At 56.1% G+C, this 23,028-nt stretch overlaps 1 protein-coding gene across 8 annotated transcripts in view; it reads right to left on the bottom strand.

Annotated features, from left to right (window-relative positions):
* Positions 1–3,465: 3,465 nt before the first annotated feature.
* HDAC4 (histone deacetylase 4) overlaps positions 3,466–23,028 on the bottom strand; it is a 238,635-nt gene continuing 219,072 nt past the window's right edge. For all 8 annotated transcript variants that reach the window (XM_069103106.1, XM_069103107.1, XM_069103105.1 and 5 more), the window contains 7 exons: positions 18,808–18,915; positions 17,940–17,995; positions 17,218–17,305; positions 15,269–15,388; positions 12,909–13,006; positions 6,195–6,313; positions 3,466–3,656 (listed from right to left, as the gene is read on the bottom strand). In XM_069103106.1, the coding sequence (XP_068959207.1) occupies positions 3,481–3,656; positions 6,195–6,313; positions 12,909–13,006; positions 15,269–15,388; positions 17,218–17,305; positions 17,940–17,995; positions 18,808–18,915 (765 nt within the window). In that variant the 3' untranslated portion in view covers positions 3,466–3,480. The remainder of the gene's footprint in view (positions 3,657–6,194; positions 6,314–12,908; positions 13,007–15,268; positions 15,389–17,217; positions 17,306–17,939; positions 17,996–18,807; positions 18,916–23,028) is intronic.

The following is a 23,028-nucleotide window of genomic DNA, read 5'->3' as shown; positions in this document are numbered from 1 at the left end:
GGCTTGAAGAAAAGGAGAAGAGTGTGGACGAGAACCTTAGGAGACAGTTAGCTCCCAAGGGCAGGGCCTGTATCTCTCCTCTGCATCGCTAGCACCTAGGACAGGGCCAGGGGCACAGGAGGCCTTGATAAATGATGCCTCCTGGTAGATTTGGGGCTGAAAGGAAGCCCAACCTTGTCATTCTGCAGATGGGGAGACTGAGGCCTTGAGAGATGGTCAGATAGCGTGCTAGGCTTGTCAAGGCATAACCCTACCTGGAGGGCTCTGGAGCCAAGATTTCACTGGCAAGGGGGCCTCTGGGTGTGGAAGCTCCATCCCCTAGTGCAGGCCAGCACCTTGCCTGGATCTTGGGGGCAATGAGTCAGGAAGCAATCCCAGGATTCCCTGCCCCCGCCCCTGGTGGGTGTCTAAGGCTGGCCTGGAATCCCCCTCTTTCTCCCTCCAAGGCTGGCCCTCTACCCAGTAGGCCACACTGCCTCTCAGAGAAAGAAGCCTGTGGAGCCTGAGATGGGAAAGCCATCTGGCCCTGCTTACTCACTTTACACATGGCAGCCCCAGAGGAGGGGCAACGACCTCAGGTCACAGTGTGGGTCAGGGCTGCCCAAAGGTCTGAACCCTGCTCTCTGGGACCTTCCCTTGCTACAGGTCTCATCTTCTTGGGATTGAGCAGTCTCTTCACAATCAGGGGGTGGCCTGGGCCACCTCAGAGGTGGGGAGTCCTGGCCCTCATGAGACATCTTCAGGCAGGGGCTGGCTGATCACTGCTGGGGTCCCTCCCAACACCGAGAGTTAAGCTCCAATTCAGAGGTGGATTGGGCAAGTTGTCTTTGAATGGGAGAAACTAAATACATAGTTCTCCTGAAATACTATTTCCTGAAATGCAGCGAGACACGCACATGCATGCCCCCCCGCCCATACAAACAGGCTCTCACTGGGCAGCAGCCCACTACGGAAAAAGCCCCTAGCCCCCGGCAGGCCGGCCAGTGATAATGGGCTTCAGTGAGTTCCTGTGGCTTTGGGCTGGGTACTCTGGACCCCTTCTCTCTGGCCTCATCTGTAAAATCATGGGTGCTGAGGATGCCATGTCTGGGGTAGGAGGCCCCGCCCTCACATAAAAGGACCCCACAAGCATGTGGGGGGTGATGCTGGCTGAGGGAGAGCAGGATTCTCTTTCTGGGTTTAGGGGCAAGGGTGGAACCAGTGGGTATGGATTCAAATCCTGGTTCCTAGAAATGTGAGTGCAAATTGGATAAACATTTGGGTCTTTGGAGGGAATGGGAAAGGGGAGGAGCCAGCACATGCTGTGTGACCTTGGACCAAGCGATCAGCTTCTCTGAAGGACGAGGTCTGTGGTGAGTGAGGACAGAATGGGAACGAAGCCAAGCACCCCAGAGGCCATTTCTCACTCCTCGGGGGCCCCCTCCCCACGCTCCCAGCGTGATCCAGCTCACTGCCAGCCCTCTTCTGCCCCAGCCGGCACTAAGCCCTTGGGCACTAAATACTCTTCCTGGCTCTCGTGAGAGTTGCCCAATGGGGGCTCTGGAGCCAAAAAGACCCAGGTTCAGATCCTGCCTCTGACCCTCCCAGAGTCAGCCTCCACACATCACTCCCTTTTCTCTCTTCCCTCTTTTCCTCCTCTTTTCCTAAAGCAGGCTCAGGCCTCTCCATCCTCGGAAGTTGGACCCCAGCTAAGTTAGCTCCTCCTCTTCCACTCTGTGAGCCTCCCTCCTCTGAAGAATCACGGCCTGTCTTCTCACTGCTCTTCCCCTTTGCTTCCCAAGCCCCTAAGGATCTGGCTTCCCTTTCATCCCCGTCCCCAAGGCTCCCAAGGCCCTGCTAATTGGCCAAAGCCAGAGGCCCTTTCCCAGCTCTCCTCACTGGTCTTGGGGATCTTCCCTTCTGGATCTTGTCCTCTCACTGACCTCCCGGCCCCAAGCAGAGGGGCCTGCTTACCACTTCCTGTCCCGTGCATTCTCAGACAGCTCCAGGCCCATAATTCCCAGCTTGGTGCTGCGTCCCCCAATCCACATATCCAGCCACAACCTCGGGGCTCCATTCCCCCATCACATGCTCCTGCTAACAGTCCCAGCCCCCTGTGCTGAGCTGCCTGACCAAATGGCTGAGTCTGTTTTCTGTAGCACTTAGGAACTGTTCTGTGGTGCCTTCCCTTCACACGGAGTCTGAAAGAAAGAAGCCCCCTCAGCCACCACCTCAGCCATGAAGCTTTGGGAACAGCGACTCTTCAGCTCATCCAGACTGGCCTTCTCCCCACACCCTGGGCATAATCTCCCACAGCTGTGCCTGTGTCCCCTGCCTAAACACATTCTCTTCTCACTTCTGCCTCCTAGAATTCTGAGTTCCTTCAAAGCTCGGCTGAAGAGGGGACCCCCTCCTGAGTGCTCCCCAGTTGCATGTGGCCTCCCAACTGCCTTATCTTCTTAGCTAGGTGGGCACTGTTTCCCCAGAGAGAGTGGAAGCTTGCTGAGGGCACTCCCTGGTCCCCAGCAGACTTGGAAAAGCTTGCTGAGGGACTGGCCCAGTAGGGAGCCTGGCTCTCTTCTTCCCAGTCTCTGCCCTGCATTCCATCAGGGTGGCCGGTCTTGTCACATTTCTTTCCTCCCCCAGCCCCACACCAACTGTCAGCCTGTCGAGGGCAGGCAGGGGCAACATGGCTGGTCATTTTGGGGTCTCCAGGGGAAATGGCAGCAAGCACCTTGAGCTGGGAGCCAGGGCCCTGGGTTTCAGCCTCAGCTCTGAATTCTATGACCATGTCAGGGAGGTGATGGGACACCCCCTCTCTGGGCCTCGGTTATGGCAGGGGCAGCATACCGGGGGCCTGGCAGACCCCAGGACACTGCAGGGACCGCTCTGATTAAGCAGGGCAGGCATACCCTGCAGGGCTATCAGGGTTGGCTCTTGAGTGTGTGAGGGGGAAGCTTGGCTGCCTGCTCATATACAAATCCTTCTGTAAACATCCTGTGGGGCTTGGGCAGAGGGTGGGAGTCGGGGAGCCCTGAGTTCAAACCCAGCCTCAGACAAGCTAGCCTTGTGACCCAAGGTGAAGTCCTTTAACCCTCTGAGACTCATTATCCTAAGCCTTAAAACGGGTACCATGAAGAGTGAGGATCTGTGTGCCAAGGCTGCCTTTTGGCCCCAACAGGGCAATAGTGACTGCTGATGCTCCCTGAAGCTTCGAGAGAAAGATACTGGGGGAGAGGTGCCCTTCACCTCTGTGCCTCAGTCTACCCTTAGGGGACCTCTGTGGCCTCATCCCACCCGAAGCCTCAGGACCATGAGCTCTCAGAGATAATCACAATGAGAAGAAAGGGACTCAAGCAGCCAAAGTGACCCCTGGGGGCGTGGGCAGCGCACCCCACCTCAGAGGCAGGGGAGCTGGTTCTGATGCCCTGTGGCTTCCCCCTGGCCTCCCACCCTCGGGAGCCCCCAGGGCTGTCTGGCCTGCACCGCCCCTTGATCTCATCAGCGTAAAACCATCCCTGACACCTTTCCACGTCTTCCTACCTCGTTTCCCAGCAAAGCAGAAACACATGCTTCCGAAGCATCACAAATGGCCGTCAGGTCGTGGCCTCCTTCCAGGGCCAGGACGACACGGCCGCCGGCCAGTCCCATGAGCTGCTTTGTCAGGTACCCAAAACCTGCAGGAGAGGGGCGAAGGTCGGCAGCTGAACAGGCCCCAGCAGGCGATCAAAGCGCCCCGAGGCATAACATCATATTAAAGAAGGGGCCCGGATGCCTAATGGGAGCCAGGTCTGAGTTCGGAATGTCGGGCGGGATTCCCCTTTTGATCTGCACGAATCCAAGAACGGTGTTTTCAACGCTTTGAATTTACTGATGTAAAAAAATGATCTCTTGGGGGGGGGCAAGGGGAGATCTAAGGGGAAGGGACTGTGAGAGACTTAGATCGTCAAACTCTGGGACAGTGTGTGAGTGTGTGTGAGAGTGTATGTGAATCTGTGTGAGAGCGTCTGTGTGTCTGTGTGTGTGAGAGTGTATAAGTGAGTGTGTGTGAGAGCATATGTGAATGTGTCTGTGTAAGAGCATCTGTGTGTCTGTATGTGAGTGCATGAGTGAGTGTCTGTGTATGTGTGTGAGTGTGTCTGTGTGAGACTGAGTGTGTTTGTGTGTGTCTGTGTGAGTGTATGTGTGAGTGTCTGTGTGAGCATATGTGCAAGTGTGAGTGTATGTGTGTGTGAGCATATGTGAGTGTGTGAGTGTATGAAAGCGTATATGAATCTGTGTGAGGGCATCTGTGTGTCTGTATGTGTCTGTGCGAGATTGTGTCTGTGAGCATATGTGTGAGTATATGTGTGTGTGAGCATGTGAGTGTGTGTCTGTGTGAGAGTGAGTGTGTGTGAGAGCGCATGTGAATGTGTCTGTGTAAGAGCATCAGTGTATGAGTGAATGTCTGTGTATATATAATGTGTGTGTCTGTGAGATTGAGTGTGTTTTCTGTGTGAGAGCGTATGTGAATGCATGTGTGAGAGCATCTGTGTGTGTGAGTGTCTGTGTGAGAGTCTGTGTGAGTGTTTGTGTGTGTGAGAGTATGAGTGAGTGTGTGTCTGTGTATATATGTGTGTGAGTGTGTATGAGACTGAGTGAGTGTGTGTGTCTGTGTGAATGTATGGGAATGTGTGTGTGACTGTGTCTGTGTGGGAGTGTCTGTGTGAGTGTGAGTGTATGTGTGTGTGAGAGTATCTGTGTATTTATGTGTGTGAGTATGTCTGTGAGTGTGTCTGTGTGAGTGTGTGTCTGTGTGAGAGTATCTGTGTGAGTGTGTGTCTATAAGAGTATAAGTGTGTGTAAGTGTGAACATGAGTGTGAGTGTATGAGTGTGTGTGTGCATGTGAGAAGGTGAGTGAAAATGTATGTGCATGTGTGCAAGTGTGAGTGTGCATAAGTGAATGCATGTGAGTGTGAGAATGTGTGTATGTGAACGTGTAGATGTGTGTGTATGAGTACGTGTGTGCATGTGTAAGAGAGGGGACTCAGACGGAGCCACAAAGGACAGCAGCCAGGCTGACCAGCTGCTGGGCCGCCCTCTTCCTTGGGGAGGGCAGAAGGGCTCCTTTGGTGCCACGGGGCAAAGTCCCAGAGGGAGACTCTAAGAGCCCGACCCCGACAAGGGACAGAAAAAACACCCTGGGCATCACGAGCATGGAGCCAGCCGTGGATGGCATGGGCCCCACCCTGGTTTCCCATCCTCCCCTGGACCATGTCCTCATGGGATCCCCAAGCCCTAGCAAAACTTCCTAAGGCAGGAGGCTAATTAAGGACATCTCTGGTGGGTTCCCAACCAAACAGTAGCACCCTGATGATCTCCATCCTGATAGTTGCCCCTCTGAAGCAAAGTTGTGGAGTCAGGGGTGGAGGTAGCTGGCAGATCCCAGGGCCGTGACTAGCAGAGGGCTGTGGCAGCCTCCTGGTGGAGGGCATGGGAAGGGGGGGTGCCATCCTGGAGCAGGCCGGAGAATAGACACCTTGGGAGGGCAGGGACTTCCAATTGCCTTTGTATCTCGGGCCTCCAGCACGGTACCTGGCACACAATGGGCAATGAAGAGATGCCCCCCAAGGGCAGGGCTACGTCACCATTTTTGGTGTCAGCACTGCCCAGTCAGCTCAGCTCCTGGGCCTGGACTGGAAACCCAGGCCTCATATCTCACTTAGGATCAGAAATGGAAACGACAGAGCAAAACAGGCCTTTCTTGTCACCACCATGCCCTTGGTGCCCAGGCTGCGTGAGCCCTCCCCACAGCTGGCGCTTCCTGTGTTGGGGATGGCAGAGGCAGGAAAAGCCCAGCTCCCGCTGGCTTTACCAGCATCAGGGAGACAACAGGCCACACACCGAGGGAGGGTCCCCGGCTCCCTGGAGGCCACGCAGGAGCTAGCACTCCCAGGCTGAGGACAGGACCAAAAGGCAGTCAGGGCACTTGCCCGACATGGTTCAGAGACCTCATTTACAAAATCACTGTCTGCAGGGCCACAAGGTAGGGGGCTAGAGGAAGAATGGTCACCGAGTGGTGATTCAAAAAAGAGAAGGCCCGGCTAAAATTGGTCAGTCTGGCATCTTGGTGGTGACAGAAGGGGAATAGGGCCACCAAGTCCCCCTGCCCGCCCCCTCTCCAAAGTGCTGAAACTGGAGCCACGCTTGGCAATCACCTGAAAACCCCACTTACACTTTGCTGACAGGTTGTAGCCCCCGAGAGGTGTGGGGTGGCCTTCCACGGCATCAAAACCAGATGAAACCAGCACAACATCTGGGGCGAATTCATTGGCCACCGGCATGACAACCGTCCTGCAACACACGAGGGGAAGCATGTTAACCCCGCGGGCCCTCTCTCCCAAAGCCACCCTCCCTCCTGCTCCTCCCAGGGTAGTGGGCCCAGAGACGGGGTGAAGGCCGCTTTTCTCAAAGCCTCCGAGAAGCTTACACACAGAGGAGGTGGATCTTTCATTTAGAACAATGAGGGTGGCTGGCTATGGGCTGAGAGCAGGCAGGAGCAAGCCAGATGGCCCCCCAGCACCATGAGGGGGAGCCGGGATGAGAGCCACACGGCACAGGTGGCCAAAGACGGGCTGTGATCGACCCTTCAGGGTCCACACCGACGGGCTTACTTGTGGCTCCCTGAGACATCCATTTCCCACCTTCAGACTTTTGCACTGGCTGTACCTCATCCCTGGAATGCACTCCCTCTTCACCTCTGCCTTGCAGATTTTCTTCACAGCTGACCTGGTCTGGCCCTCCATGGGCTCTGCATACCCTGCAGTCTTCATTACCACTAAATAGGAGCCGGCCAGAGGGTCAGGCAGGCTCTCCCTCTGGACAGTAGGCCAGGACGCAGACCTGGAGGTGGGCTCTTCCTCTGGCCAGGACACACACCCAGAGATGTGTTCTTCCTCCAGAAGGCCAGTGCACACATCTAAAGGCAGGCTCTCCCTCTTCAGGGGGCCAGTCCAGGGGTGGGTCCTCCTCTGAGACCATGCTGCACACTCATGCCATTCCTAACTCGCCATGGCTGTCATGGTGTGGGCAGCACCAGGGCCAAGGAGAGGAACATTTCCTTTTAGGGACTCTTTCTTTCTAAGGCATCTATTTCTAGGCCATTACTAGGCGGGGTTTGATGCCTTTTGAAGCCCTTGAAAACACGCGGATGTCCCCCCACGGGGCATCTGTGCTTTGGTGTTGTCTCTCCTGAGTAGTTGGTAGGAAGGGAGCCCAGTGGCCTGGGGGCCAAGGCTCCCCATTCTTTTACTCCACAGAGTGGACATCTTCAAGAACATGGGTTCTGGAAGGATCAGAGACCACCAGGAATATGCGGTTTCCAAGGACCAGCCATGGCACTGGGCAGTTTTCTCCACACACAACTCAGTTAGGTGGGTCTGGGCACTTCTGAGGGTGTGGAAGCAGACATAGTCGATGGGCTGGCAAAGTGTCGTCCTGGGGATCTCTGCCTTTGAAAGCGGCCCGGCCATTGGCCAGTTAGCCTTCCTTCTGGGTGCATGCACTCGAAAGGCTTGTGGGTGTCTCAGCTCTACCAGAAACACCTTGGCACTGAGTTTGCTGTGACTGATCTGTGGGTAGCCTTGAAGAACCAAGGCCATCAGAGAGCAGGGACCGCCTTTGGAATTTCAATGGGACTCAGTGCGTAGCTCAGATGGATGGAGGGAGACAGAGGGACAGAGGAGACATGGCTAGACAGATAGAGGGAAGGTCAATAAAAGAGATAAACAGGTGGACAGAGAGACAGAGAACGGCTGGACGGCTGCCTGAACGATGGGAAAAGATCAGAAAGGGGAGGAAGGACCGAGCCAGCAGACAGTCTCATGCTTTGCCAAGGGCCCAAGACTCCCCATGCTGAGGGTCCCAGAGGGGGGAATTCTCCTTCCCCCAGCTTGCCCCTGGCCCGGGGACGATGGTCCTGTGGGATTCCATCACCAAACGATTCCAATGGCATTCTGACTTGTCCAGGCGGCATCCCCCACCTTGGCTGCTCTATCCAGGTGGGGGGATCTGAGCTACCTGTGGCCGAAGCCAGCTCCCTCACAAAGAGCCTCAGTGATGGCTGGTTTCACGTCTCCCCTTTGAAGTTCTGCCTAGTCATTCACTATGAGCCCAAGAGAAACTGCTAAAATCATTATTTCCCTGAGATAATAAGGGAGAGGCATTAATAACTCAGTCTGCTGTGTGGTGTTCCCCCAGAGCCGAGCAAAACAAAGTGGGAAACACAATTCACTTGTGTGTGTGTGTGTGTGTGTGTGTGTGTGTGTGCGCGTGTGTACAGCCTGGTCCTTCAAAGAACAGAACATCAAGCAGGTAGAACCGGAGACACACACACGCTGCCTGCTTTATGAAAAGAGGCTTCAGCCCCACGCCCCACCGTAATTCCAAGTGTTTCCCCAAAGCCCAGAGAGCCTGGAAGGACACTGAGGCCACACACTGTGCTGGGCCCCTGGACTCCAATGGTCTTCTTTTCTGTGCCAGCCACAAGTCTTCTGATATGACCAGCTCGACTCGTCTACAATCACCACTGGGCTGGGGAAGGCCAAGCCCCTTAGAGAAGACAGGATCCTGCAAACACCAGGTGGGAAGAGAGGCCTGCTTGCTCATGTAGGGCTGGCAGGTTGGAGCCCTCGAGCAGAGTGGGCCCGAGGCCAGCGGGAATCTCAAGGCGATGATGGCGACGAGGATGATGTGATAACGGACAGGGTCTGGCTGGGGGACCTGACTATGAGAGGAGGAAGACCCTCCAGCAGGGCGGGGAGCAGAGAACATGGCAATAAGGGCCTGGCCTGTTCTGCCCTCCCACTGTCAGTCTTCTCAGAGGCAGCACTTGAACCCAGATCTCCCCAACAACCAGACAACATCATCACACTGACCTAGTCAGAGGTCACTTCCCAATAGCCCCAGGAAGCAGGGGTTGCTGTTACTCCCTCATCAAAGACAGGGCTTTGGGGATTCCATAGTTGGGCTAGAAGGATACTGGCAGTCAGTGATATGGTCTGTGTGGCAGGGGACAAGGGGACATGCAGGCAGGCTAGATGTGAGGGGGCAGGGTCAGAGGAGAAGAGGGTGGGTAGCCGGCAGAGGTTAGGAAGGCGGACACAGCAGGAAGAGAGAGCAGTCCGGCTGTGAGCCTGGGGGATGGGTCCTTGACAGTCACCGGGAAGTTAAGACAGCAAGTCAGTTTGGGGGAAAAAAATCAGTTTTGGAGATGTTGGCATGAAAATGCCTACTGGATGCCAGGTGGAGATGCCAGGCTAGGTCAGCACAGGGGATGGGGCTGGATAAGTCGATCAGAGATATTGATTGAACCCCTAGGAGCTGGTGAGGTCAAGTGAGGGCCCAGGACAGGGCCTGAGGGACATGCACTGTCAATGAGAGCAATTTCCAGCAAAAGAGCCAGAGGAGTGGTCAGAGGTAGGAGAACAGTGAGAGAGGCTCGTCCCCAGGCTCCATAGAGGGCTGGAAGGAGGATGAGGCCTGGGTCAGCATGGGGTCCACAGCCACTGTGGAGAGGGCAGTCTGGGCACAATGGTGGGGTCCGAACCTGGACTGTGAGGGGTGAAGAGAGGAGAGGAAAGGTCGTCCTCCAGAAGGGAGGAGAGGCAGTCACTGGGCCAATAACCATTAGTGTGTGTGTGGATGAAAAGGCGGTGCGTGGCCTGTGGGGTGGTCTGGTCAATGGCCCGTTGTTCCCCAGCCCACTGGACTGAGCTGGTTCATTTCAGTCTACCCGTGCTCAGCTCTTTCGAGGCCCATTTTGGGGCGGTGGCGATGGCGGAGGAGGCTGAGTCTGGACGTTTCCCTCACAGTCTGTCTGGTGCGTTGTGATAGTAATGGAACATAAAGATACCCCTGTATTGGCTTGGTTTTGGCCCTGGATCAGCCCCAGCTGGTGCTCTCCTCAGCACGTCATGACCCAGCTGAGTCTGCAATCTTCTCCAAGTATCCTACTTCATGCGGCAGGTAGAGCCCATGTGCCCTGTGTGCCATATGCTGGCGACTGAAAGAATCTCTCCAACACTGAGAGATGCATCCCCTCCATCCTTCTCCCTGTGGCCCCATAAGAGAAGCCTCCTTTTATAAGCAACGCATATCTCACTACAGACCCGTGGGCCACTACCTTTGTGCCAGTCAGGAGAGAGAGGCTTTCATGGAAATGCTCCTGAGACCCCGCCCCATCCCAAAGAACCAATAATCAGCTGCCTGATTCAGTTCAGAATCGAGAAAAAAAGAAATGGCATCAAATCCAGCCCAGCCATCTGGGGCAACAGAGAGGAGCTGTCCGAACCATCCACAAAGTGCACCCGTTTCTTTCCTTCTCTCTCCTGTTGTGGGCTCTCAGCCAGAGTCACTATGGCGCTCTTGACCTCAGTTTCCTCTTGTGTAGTTTAAATTCACTGGCAGCTAAGGTCCCTGCCAGCTCTGAAGCTAAACCCCCTTGTGACAGCGCATCCCCCCTCTAGGAAGAGACCAGGATTTCAGGACATTTCACAGTTCTAAGGGAAATAAAAGAGGCACTCAGATCAAGTCCTCGCCTTTCTAAGAAAACGGGGATAACAAAGGCACAAGTCTTCATGTGGATGCCTGGCGGCCCGGCCCCAACAACACTGGCTCTTCTGGAGTCGCTGGCCGCCACTTCCCAAGATTGTGAAGGTTGGCGGGACTACACCGCCTCTGCACCGCTTGCCTTGGTTATGGCAGGGCTTCCGCTGGGGGTCAGCAGGAAGGCAGGCAGCGGTCAGGTAAAGGAAGGGGTTAACAGAGCCAGGCCAACAGCATCCCCCTCCCGGCTCAAAGCCGTCCCTCTGCAAACTTCAAAGTCTCCCTATCCAGAGTTGGGGCTGGTTTGAATTAGAGACCCCCACTCTCGGCTATGAGCTTCCCTGGGCCTGGGGAAAGTGCCGCTGCCTCTGGATTTCATTAGCGCCCACGCTCTTATCTGCCTCATCGCGGGCCTGATCCCCTGCAAATGCAACATGGCAGGCCCTGGGCCCGCGTAACAAGGTGCAGCCTTGAAGGCCCGCGCCGTCTCCAGGGGCTCACAAAGAGGGAGGAAGGGGCAGAAGAAAGGCAGAGAAAGGGATATATGAGCCCCTCTCTCCACGGCCGTAAATCGAGAACATCAAAGCCCCATCTTACATGAAAATCAATAAAAACCTAGGACAATTTTCCTTTCCAAGCAGGCCGCTAGAGCTTTAATAAGCTTACTTGATACGGAGGCATCCCGGATGGACTTGGCACAAGATTAAAGGAGGTAGCCATGCACCCCCGATGACAGCGCTGCTGCTGTCATGGGGGAGGGGATGGAGCCTGCCTGGCACAAAGTCAGGCTGCCAGAGAAGAGATGGGGGCTTGCTTTCCTCCCCATGAACCGGAGAGCTCTGGGTCGGCCCTCTGAATCTGCCGGTGGCCCGGAGGCCTCCCCTAAGTCAGGGGGCTGGAGTGGCCAGAGCCGCCGAGTTCAAGGGTGGAAGGTCATCCCATCTGGGACATCCCCCTGCTTTTCTACAGACAAGGAGGACAAGCCGCCTGCCCAGGGCTGCACAGAGTATAAGGAAGAGGGCACTCACTGGCTCCCAATTTAGAGGCCATGAGTTCAAATCCCACCTGAGCTACTTACAGCCTCTAAGCAACTCTGGACAGGTCACTCAGGGCCTCCAATGACTTCACTGGACTCAGTGTCCTTTCAGGCCCCCTCCATCTCTAGGTGTGGGATCTCACGGGCCTAAGCAGCATAGCTAGCATTCGAACCCAGACCCTTTGGGTTCCTTCTGGCTCTCAGGTGGCCACCCCAGATGTCCATATAGAAGTGCTATTCAGACAGCCCGAGTCCATCAGTTCTGGGTTAACTGCAGGCTGTCCCAGGGAGTCAGCAGCAGAAGCCTTCAAACCATTCACCAGCATTACCATCATGGTTACTATTTTTAAAGCCTGGCTGAGATGCTCATTCTGCCCCCATTTTCCGAGGTCCTTCCCCATTCAGATAATGTCCAGAAACAGCCTGAGGCCTATTAGATCTGGCCAAGAGCTGGGGAGGAGACAGAAAGGCCCCAGGGGCTGTCAAGAACCCCCAGCTATCTCTGCCAGGCTTCCAGGGCATCCAGGGGCTACTCTCCCCAGCACCTGAGACTCTGCGGGCCACTCTGCCAGTGTCTGCGGCTGGATTAGAATTCGGGCTCCCTGAACCCTGTCCCCCAATAAGGCCTAGCTGAGTGACGTCTTGGCAGTCCTCCTAAGGCACGCAGACCCAGCTCCAAGACACACCATCAGGGTAACTGCTATTATCAGCATGCTTCCTCACGCTTCCCTGATGCCTCATTCTCCCCACGTGCCGTTCACATTGAACCTTAAAGGACCTGGAGGCCCAGAGGAGCTGTGAATCCTGCCCAGGGCCCCAGCAAGGCCCTGGCGCTGGGCCACACAGAGGATCCCACAGGAATGGCAGTTCTCTGTGTGTCTGCACTGTGCCACCATGAGACAAGGCTGAGGTCACCCAGAAAGGAAGAGGGCGATGGGATGGGGCGGGGTGGCCTGTCTCTGGGCAGATGATGATGGGGGATGGGAGGCCCCAGGACAGGAACAGTCCCACGTGGGGGGTCCACCCTCTCCCAGGCACTCCTTTCTAATTCCCTACACTAAAACACTGGGTGCCAAGGGCTGAGGGCCAGCAGCAGTGCCAAAGACCCATGGGGAGGCCCTTTCTCTGGGGTGACCACCAAGCACACGGGGGTACAGTGCAGCAGGAAGAGTGGGGGACACTTCAACTCTATGCCCCGAGAAACAATGATGGAGATGACTAACATGCTAGTGGAAGTCCCGTGGCCCAGGGCCGAGGGCAGAGCCAGGACAGACAGACAGACTTGGCCCAGGCGAGCTGCCAGCTTACCTGAAGGCAGTCAGATACTCTGTGTCTCCCATGGGTGGGTCCAAGCCACCAGTGAATGCCATGTTCACATTGAAGCCAACCCCAGGTCCCGTGCCAACCTAGGATGAGGAAGGGGAGGAGGGAACAGTTAAGAGGTGGGGCTCTCCATCCGATGGCTGCTGGGCTTTTCACAGCCACTTTAAAGCCTCTCTGTGCCTGGTGAGCACAACTGGAGGCCTAAAATCAGGCTCTCTGCTTTCTGGTGGCTTCATCCTGGGCACCCCTGTGCTAGTGCCAAGAACCCAAAGGAAACAGGCCAATGGAGACCCCTGCTTGTCTCGCGCTGGGCCGTGGTGCTCCCCTGGGGGCTCTGAGGAATCCTCTGAGCTCTTGACTCAGCCCTGGATGAAATTATAGCCACTGTACGCAGTGAACGTCTTCCACAGGAAGCCAGGCATTGCTGCCCATCTCCCCCACCCATTCGCGTGGCCTGGCACATTTCAGATGCAGACTCCCTGCTTTCCTCGAGGTCCCTCAAGCTCCTGGCTCCACCAATCTGGGTGGCACCTTGGGCTGCATGGACTCACCACAGACCCCCCACACCCTGGCAGCCGTGTGGCTGCACCGTTACGGGCTCCCACTGGGACGGTGGGTCCTTGGGGGCAGGGGCGTCCTTTACATAGAAAGTCTGCTAAGGCCTCCTGGATCTGACCTCTCTGGCAGGATCCCACCCGGAGCCCGAGGAGACGAGCTGGGATTTCTCATCTTCACTGTACCCACTGGGGAGCCTTTCTGCCCAGTCCCATGCTTTGTTCAAAGAGGGAGCTGGTGAGCAGCAGGCACGGGCCACTGTGGACCCTGGGTGGGCCACCGCAGACTGCCGGCCCTTCTGGCCCCCAGCTAGCGGGCAGCCCCTCTCTGGAGGTTCGGAGGCCACGGGACGGAGGGGCAGGGGGAGGGATAGAACTCAGCTGTGAACACCTGGGGAGCGGGAGACACTGCTCTTCCTGGATGCGTGCTTTGGGCTAAATTAAGGCCTGGGATGATTCTCAAGGACTGGCATTTGTACTTGGGGTGAGAATAAAAAGAAAGGGCACATGGGAGACAGTCAGGCTCGCAAGCCGGTGGATGCCAGCCTCTGCAGCAACCCTCGCCTCTTACAATGCCTGGGCTCAAGCCCAGGGGCCAGGGATCAGTGCTGAGTCTGGGGCTCAAGCATGGGGCCTGCCAGCTCTGGGCAGGTGGCGCTGGGGGCATCGCTTCACGCCTCCACAGGCATGGCGGAGTACTGAGTTTGGAGTCAGTGAGGTCTGGGTTCAGATGCTGCCTCAGACCTTGGGGGGGGTCCTGAGCAAATCATTAGCTACTGTCTGACTCAGCTTCCTCATTGGTAAAACATGGATGATAATAATAGCACTCATCTCACAAGATAGTTTTGAGCACTAAATAAGACGTTTGCTAAGCATTTATCTTGGTGCCTGCCATAGAGCGGGCATGTAACAACCCTCCCTCTGTCCCTCCGTCCCTTCCACCTTCCTCCCTTCCTCCCTCCCTCCCTTCCTTCTTCCCACCTTCTTCCCTCACTTTCTTCCTCCCTCCCTTCTTCTCTCCCTTTCTTCCCTTCTTCCCTCCCTCCCACCTTCCTTCTTACCTCCTTTTCTTCCTCCCACCTTCCTTCCTCCCTCCTTTTCTTCCTCCTACCTTCCTCCCTTTCTTCCCTTTTTCCCTCCCACATTCTTTCCTTCTTCCCTTCCTCCCTCCCTCCCTTCCTTCCACCTTCCTCCCTCCCTCCCTCCTTCGCCTGTAATTCAGGGAGGCTGGAGCACAGAGAGCCTCTAAGATTCTTTCCAACTCTAAACAAAGATATGGATGTGTAGATGTCGTGCCCCCTCACAGAATGGAAACTCCCTGAGGGCAGGGCCTCGCACGGGCACGGCCCAGCAGGCGTTTAATACATGCTTGCTGACTGAGTGAGTAAGACCATATAAAGTCCAACAAAACAGTCCAAGGAGCATTTATTAAGCCCCTACTATGTACAGGCATTACCCCAGAAGTGGGGTCCTACTGTGCTAGGACCCCATGACAAATGTAAAATAGAAAGCTCGTTATGGACTCATGTTAGAAAGCCTCCTCTACTCAGAAAAGAGCGGGCCCAAATAAAAGCAGCCTGCATTCACTGAGTGCCAGTGTGTACCAGACGGTGTTCTGGATTCCGGGCACACAAAGACCAACCATCTCTGCTCTCAGGGAGTTGCTTCTTCTGGGAGAAACAGTCCCATGAACACGATCGCTCCGTCCGCCGGGCCCTTGCTTGGCCCACACTCGGCCCTGGACGGGACACGCTGGCCTCCACAGCCAGGGCATGGGCCAGGCCCACTCACCTCATCAGGGGCTCCGCTGCCGGGGAAGAAGTTGCCGTCATCGTAGCGGTGCAGTGAGATGTACAGCACGTTGGGGTCGCTGTAGAAGGCCTGCTGGGTCCCGTTGCCGTGATGTACATCCTGGGGAGCAGATATGAGGAAGGTCAGCACCTGGCCCTGGGGCCGCTCATCCAGGAGAGGTCGAGGGCGCCTCACCCCTAAAACGAGGAGGCTGGACCCGCTGGCCTCCTCTGAGGTCCAGGACCCAATGTCTGGGGTCTAGGAAGGCCTGGGTTCCAATCTTCCCTCTGACACTTAGGGTGGGACATCACAGCATCAGCATGGCTGGTCTCCCCGCCACATTCCAATAACCGCATATGGGGAGCAGGGTCCGAGACGCAGGCAATGTGGGCCTCAGAACAGCTCAAAGGGGTTGTTTAACAAGGAATAAAAACCCTCTCCAGGGATTACTGGGCCCATTTTTCACATGAGGACACGGGTCCTAGGTGAGTGTCAGGCCCGAGACCCTCCTGACCCCTCCTTCTTCCCTTTCCATGACAGAGACAAAGGAACCCTCCTTGAGGGCGGGCATGGCACAGGCTCTCGCACGCACAGGGCCTGGCACGCTGGGGGAAGGGTGGAGTTTGTGTTTAGTCAGGTATGCAGGAAATCCAGGGCAGAGAGGGAAGTTAGGTGTCAATGGTGAGCCTGGAGATTCACATTTCCTGTAGGAGCCAAGCCAGGCCGGCCCCCTCCCTCACTTATAGAGGAGGAAACAGAAGCCCCCAGAGGCCGCAAGAATCAGAGGCAGGATTTGAACCCAGGACTGTCAGCTTGAGGGTACCCCACTCACTCATCTAGGGCCTGGGGCCTGAAACCTAGCTAGGAGGGGTTGGGGGGGGGCTCCAAGTCAGAGCACTCTACTGATCTTTCTAATTGACAACATTGGAAATGAGGCCTGAGGCCCATGATGGCGTGCGGGGGATCCCCATGAGAACATCTGCTGTGGCAGCTGTCAGTGGCCATAAGAGTGGCAGTGCCCACCCCTGCACCTGGGAGGAGCACTGGGGCTCAAGTATCTATCAAGGCCTCGCAGGCAGGGCAGCCAAGTCGAAATGACCAATGGCTGAGGCCGGCCGGCTAAGACTAATGAGAATCCCTGCAGGCCCCGGTGCCGGCAGAAGTAAGACCGTGTAGGACCCAGCACCAAGGCACCAGAGCTCTGGGGTGGAAGGGTCCACCCATGATGGGAGTGGCTGGGAAGGGGACCAGCCCCCTAGGGGCTCTGGGTCTCCTGGGCTGGATTCCAGCCTTCTCAGCCAGAGCCTGTCCATGGACACTCTTGGGGAAATCCGGCTTGCAGACATCAGCGGGGGAGACAGAGCAAAGGTGGCTTTAGAAGGATGACCTTCAGGGCTGAGGAGGCAAGAGTGGCTCTGGTAAGAATGACAGAGAGGGAGGGGCCAGGCTCCTTCTGGTTTTCTAAGGCCTCAGATGGTATTGGATGAAGGTGGCAGCCACAGCAGGCTTCCAGGCTAACACAGGAGCTGCCATCTGCACCCCCTAGCGTGTGTCTGGGCCACAGGCTTTGAGGAGACACCAGAACTGCTTCCTGGGAATGCTTACCATGTCGGGGGTCTGCTCCAGAAGTCTTCTCTGGGCATTTTGCCTTTAGCTCTCTCTGCACCCAGTTTCCCCCACAGACTCTAAGCTCTCTGAGGGCAGGCGGCAGGCTCTTTCCTTTCTGGCGCTGTGCCCCAGAGTCTAGCACTTAGTGGGTGGTAAGAGATGCCTGCTGAGACTAAAACTGAATTGGGACCCTTGCTCCCTTCTGTGCTTTGCCCTTCTTGGCAAGCAAAGACTCCCTGAGAACAAAGCCAGGAAGGGACATCTCGCCCACAGACACTCTCCAGAGTCGAAGCTCGACTCCCCGCCAGGGGGCCAATGCGACCAGTCTTTTCTTCACTCACCCAGTCCACGATGAGGATCTTGTTCACATTCAGCCTTTGCTGCAGCAGCTTGGCCGCGATGGCCACGGAATTAAAATAGCAGAAGCCCCTGGGGAAAGAATTGGGGGGGGGAGGGAAGGAGAGCAGGGGTCAGCCAGGGTGTCCACGGGCTCCCCAAGAGAAGGAGAACATCGGAGTGAGGGCGGCACAGTCACCACGGCCAGTCCTGGGCCAGGTGCTCCAGCCCCCAAAGCGGCCCCAGGTTAAACACTGAACTGAAATATTCACTCCACTGTGGTGGAGACACAGGCTTAGTCCTAGAGCTGCTATGATGTCAGGAGTGCAAGGGGCCCAGACCCCTCATTTTCCCAAGGGGCCCCTGATGCCAGGGGGCCAGGTGACACTGAGTGAGACAGGCAGCATTAGCACCCAGGTCCCCAGGTTCTGGCTCATTTCCAGCAGCGTTTCAATGACCTCTTCCCATCTCACCTCAGCGTTCCCTGTGGCTATTTCTGGGGTTTCCCTCTCCTCTGATCTCTTAACTCTTTCTAACTTTGTGCCCATGTCCTCTGCAGCCCGCCATGACCAAGAGGTCTCCGCATGCCCACCATCAGAGAACTCAAGGGAACAGAGGAACTGCAGAGGACAGCGTGGGGTGCCCACCCCAAGGCTGGACGCAACCCCAAGCCAAGGCCACTGTGGCCTGGAAGCCGGAGGGAGGTCAGGTGGACGCTGGTACTTACATGGGTGTGCTCTCCTCAGCGTGGTGGCCGGGCGGCCGGACAACAGCAAAGCCATTCTGCAAACCAGACCAGAGCAAAGGGTGTCAGGGGGGGAGCGGGAGGGCCCTCCTGACCAGCCTGGGGGTGGTTATGCTGCTGAAACCACGGCATGTCCAGGGGGCTCATACGAGAGGCCACTATCCTCAGGCATCATCAGGGGGCAGCGTTCCTGTGTGTATGTGCGTGAGTCTGCAGGGATGTGCATGTGAGTGTGTGTTTGTGCACATGTGGCTGTCTGCGTGCCTATGTGTGTGAGTACATGTGTGTGGCAGGGGGATGGAGGCTGGCAGAGGCCACCTAAGCTAGCATGGACCTTCCTCTTCTACTCACACCCTCTGTAAGCTGGAGCCTGTTGACAGAGAAGCCACATGCCTGTGGGGACAGCCCCTTCTCTAATGAACGGACCTCCCCGGCCCGTTTCTTTCTTGCCCAGAGACTTGGACCCCTCCAAGGCCGCAGGGCAACAGGGCAGGGAAGCTGAGGGGCCAAGAGCCCGGAGGACAAAAAGGACATCTCAGGGAGAGCAGGTCCCCATTAGCTCTGGCTCTGCCCTTTAGCTTAAGGCGGCCAAGACGCCTTCCCACCAGGACAGGTGGTTTCCTTAGCTGAGACTCCTTTGTCTGCTAGACTGAGAGCTCCCTGAGGGCAGGGACAGGATCTCCCTTCTTTCAGGAGGACCAAACCCCCAGGGCAGGTCCTTGGTCCATGCAGAAGAATGGCTGGGCACAGGAAGAAGGGGCCAGAGTCAAGGGTCCCCCCTGGAGCGGAGGGAGCAGCCGGACCCAGCGGGAGGGGGGAGCTGTCTACATCTGCCCACACTCCCACCAACCTTCAGCTCTCCGGTAGCCACCTTGAAGACCAGCTCAACCACGCAGCCCACGGCCAGGCGGGCGGCTCCGGAGGAATGCACTTCGTTCCAGATGGTGTCACTGTCCACCTGCAGAGACACAACAAGGCGGGTCCTCAGGTGAGGGCCCCTGGGCACCCATCACCACGGCCCAGGAAGAAGACACAGCAGGGAGGCTCTCTCCAAAAGCATGCTGCTGTATCCATGCCTGCTGAGGCCGAGGGGCCAGACCTCTGCTAGTGAGGTCCTGTCTCCCTCCCCTGCCTGTGACAGGAGGCTGAGACTTTGGGGAAGCCTATGACTGTGAGCGGACTCCCCCAGAACTTGGCCAACGCCGTGGACACAGCAGGTGCTTAATAAATGCTCTCGCTATCCCTGTCCTCCAAAGCACTGGCCGCCTTCTTTGTCCAGCAGGATCTGGCCCCTGGTCTGCAGCCCTCCTCTGGTGGTCTTGTCCTCTCAGTTTCCCCTCGTGTAGATCTGACCAATGATTTTTAATAAAGTGAGGAAAACCAGAAGAGGCCATTTTGTGCTTTCCATTGTCTTCCGGTCTGGACGCGCATTTCACTGGTGGGAGGCCTTCTCCTAACGCACTGGTGCCCACTCTGGAAGCGTGGGACTTTGAGAGTGGCAGCTATGGAAGTCTGGAACCCCAGCTTCCCTGACATGTCCAGCATGTCATCTCTCTTCATGCAGACGCCAACAGTGCCCACACACCTCCAACCCAAGGTCACAGGTTCATGGGGGAGGGACTGTCAGGAGTCCTTCCTGCAGAGGTGCTGCTCCCGCCCCTGTGAGGGGGATGGTCAGAGGGGGCAGACCGTGACCCTTTGGGCTCCTGATGGCCTCTGACTGCTAGCCAGTCGTGGCTGGATTCTTGGGGGAGGGCAGTCAGCAAACTCCCCACTTCCCAATCCCCAAGGCCACATCCATCCACAGGTAGGACACCGAGGTGAGGTTTTCTGGCCACAGGATGCCTCACTGTACTGGTGGATGCCTCCAGGCTATGCTTGTGGCCTCACTTCAGAATGTGGCCTGGCGAGGAGGGAGAGGACCCTGGGAAAAGGCCAGAGCCATTGAGAACAAGACACAACACGGAGGTCAGCCTACGGCCACTCCTCTGACCCCCAGGCAAGAGCAGAGACCTCGGGGTGCAGCTGATGGGGTCTGCCTGAGGGCCCCTCAGGATGCGCCACAAGTTCTGGGTCTCTCCTGGCATCACAGAGGCAGCCTAGGGGGTACGGTCAGGGCCGGACCACCCTCGGATGGACTCGGCATGAACAATGTATGCTCTGGTCACGACCGTGGGGCGAGAGCATTGAGGGCTGCCTTTGTGGCCTAAAGTCTCCTCTACCCAGAGGATGACCAGCTTAGCTGGAGGGCCCTGGCTTGTTTAAAAGGGATGGGGGAAAGGACATGAAGAGTCCTGGACCTGGATTCTAATCCTGCCTCTGCCACACCCTGTGTTGCCCTGGGCAAGGATCCTCACTTCTCTGGGCTCACATCTAGCTTCTGGGGGTCACCTTGGGTGGACAGGAGGAAAGGCCCGACTCTCCCAAATGGACAGATGTGGCCTGGTCGAGACAGGCTGTGGCACTGGGATCCTGGCCAGGGGCTGCGTCTGTCCTGGGGACCCAAGGGAGCCCCACAGGCCTGGAGTGTTCTGGCTGGTGACTGGCATCCAGGCTGAGCTTCAGGCAGACAGGGATGGGCTCTCTCTCCTGAGGGGTGGAGGTAAGCTTCTGGGGGACAGCACCGTGCCCGGCACACAGTACGCACTCCATGAATGCATGTAGAGAGGCCATTCCCAGGCTCCAGCAAGGCCCTGGACAGACACACAACCTCCTTGTCTAAGGTCAATGACTCCAGACCCTCAGACCCAGCTTCTGGCTCTGCGGCCACCCTCTCCCCTCTGAGACGCCGCCTGGCCAGAGGAGGAAGGGCCGCTCTCACTGAGGCTCTGCACAGCCCAGAGGAGTCGCCCCTCTGGGGACATACCACCCAGCGGGGCGGGGGGGGGGGGGAACGAACGTGGAAGGCATTGGCAGCGATGGGTGGGAAGGCCGCTGGGGACCCCGGGTCAGGCCCCTCTTTTGGCCCAGAAGGAGCCAGGCCTATATGAAGTGAGCAACTTCACCCTGGTCCCACTGTTGGCAAGCAGAGGAGCTGTGATTCGAACCTAGGGCCCCTGTAAAGGGAATGTAAATTGGAAGATCTTCCCTGCCCCTAGGCTAAAGTGCACCTGCAGCCTGGGGTGGGAGGCTTGTTTTTCAGTAGATACTTCTTGATTGGCCAGTGGGTCAATAAGGTTGTTACATACTCTGAGCCAGGAGAAGGCTATATAAGCCCTGATGTGAGGCTTTGTTTTGGGGCTCACTTTGAGAAATGTTCTGTGATTTGATATGGATTCTGGGAAGCCGTTGTCCAGAGACCCCGGCTTTGAAAAACCCAGATGTTGAAACCCAGATGTTGATTGGGTATGGATGTAATGGTTGGACAGTTTGGAAAGGTGTCTACTTGATCTGTTTCTGTCTTGATAATTCTGCCTGTATACTCTGAAGTTCAGGGTGCTGACCTTTTTCCCCTGAATGAGGTAAATGATATATGTCTGACTGATTAAAGTAAGCTTGTTAACCCCTTTTGAGTTGCTTTCCTTTATCAAAGCACATCCAAGAACCTGTGGTGGCAGACACCCTGGGGACACTGGGGTGCTTGCTGCTACAGCCCCTGACTCCCCAATAAGTCAGTGTCTTGAGAATTTCACTGGAGACAAAGACCCTTCCCAGAGCCTTGGAGGGAAACATGCCTATGCACACAGAGATACATGCACACATTCCTCCCCCACACACAGTAACGCTGGCTCTGGGAGGAGGGGGAGTCAGCCCAGGCCAATGACCACCAAGCCTGCTGGAGTCCAGGCCAGGCTCAGGCCACTTCACTGCTTTCAGTTTGCCACATGCTTCCTCTGTGGCCCAGAGCGCGGCTGCTGGGGCTTGCAGGTGGGGCAGTGGGCAGATAAGGCGACATCTGCAGGTGCTCAGCATGGGGCCTGAGGTCATGCCCACCATTGTTGCCTCTGCTGTCTGGTACTCCATCCCATGCCATCCAGCTCCCGCCAACAAAAAGAGCCTCATTTGGTGGCCGAGGCCACGGGTTCAAATCCCGCCTTTGTCTTATACTGTCCTGTGACTTGGCGGCCCCTCTCCTTGGGCCTCAGTTTCTAGCTCTGAAATGGGCTGCTGTGATAGTAATGGCAATTAAAGATTCCCCTGTATTGGCTTGGTTTTCAAATTGATTGTATTAAAACCCAGAGCTTGTTAATCCCACCTGTGGGATGGACTTGTTGATGTGAAAAGAGAGTCCTGAACTGGGAGGAGCTGGTGACGTAGATTTGGAGAGACAAGAGAGAGGCAGAAGAACTTTTTGGAAGCAGCACCTCGTGGAGGCAGAGAGAGAGACTGAGAGAATTGCTGGGGGACACTTTGAATCCCCCTGGACTTTTGAGACCTGCCTCCTGAGCTGCCAAGGACTGAGGAGACATGGCTGTTTTGCTGGTACTTTGTCTGTCTGTTTTGATGTTGTTTTGCCAGATTTGTCCACTGGTGAAAGACAGTCCTGTTGTTGAAGAAGTCCTGGAACCTGGTTTTTGGTTAAGAAGCCCTGAGACTGTCCTGCAGACAGAGAGTGAATACTGTCCACTGGTGAAGGACAGTGCTGTTGTTGCAGGGGTCTGGAGACTGTCCTGCAGACAGAATGAATACTGTCCACAGGTGAAGGACAGTGCTGTTGTTGCAGGGGTCTGGGAGCCTTTCTGTTGGTTCAGAAGCCCTGAAGAAGGATTTTCTTGTTGTATGTTTACAGAAATCCTGGGAGAGGGCTTTGCTAATGTTTTCAGGGGTTCTAGGACTGTTCTACAGACAGAGGATGAATTAATGAAGGGACTGGCAATGTATCTTGTGGCCTTGCTAAGCCTTGTCTCCCCAGGAACTAAGATTGCTGAGAACTTGCCTCCTGTCAAGATGAAGAAAAGACCTCCATTTGGGTATTAAGTGCTGTGCTTAAACTTGATGTAACTCTGGGGTAGATTCAATTGTGATCCAGGGGTGGGGAACTTTTGACCTTTTTGTGCTCTGTGATTGAACAAATGAATGTACTTTACTTATGTTTGGAAACTAATCTCCATTTGAGAAGAGGGGCTTTGTG

This window comes from Petaurus breviceps, unplaced genomic scaffold (assembly GCF_028583685.1).
Source record: "Petaurus breviceps papuanus isolate PSGF00001 unplaced genomic scaffold, PetGlider_PUasm1.0 567, whole genome shotgun sequence".
Taxonomy (NCBI): Eukaryota; Metazoa; Chordata; class Mammalia; order Diprotodontia; family Petauridae; genus Petaurus; species Petaurus breviceps.
Note: the sequence above shows the minus strand (reverse complement) of the source record. Positions and strands in the feature narration are given on the sequence as shown.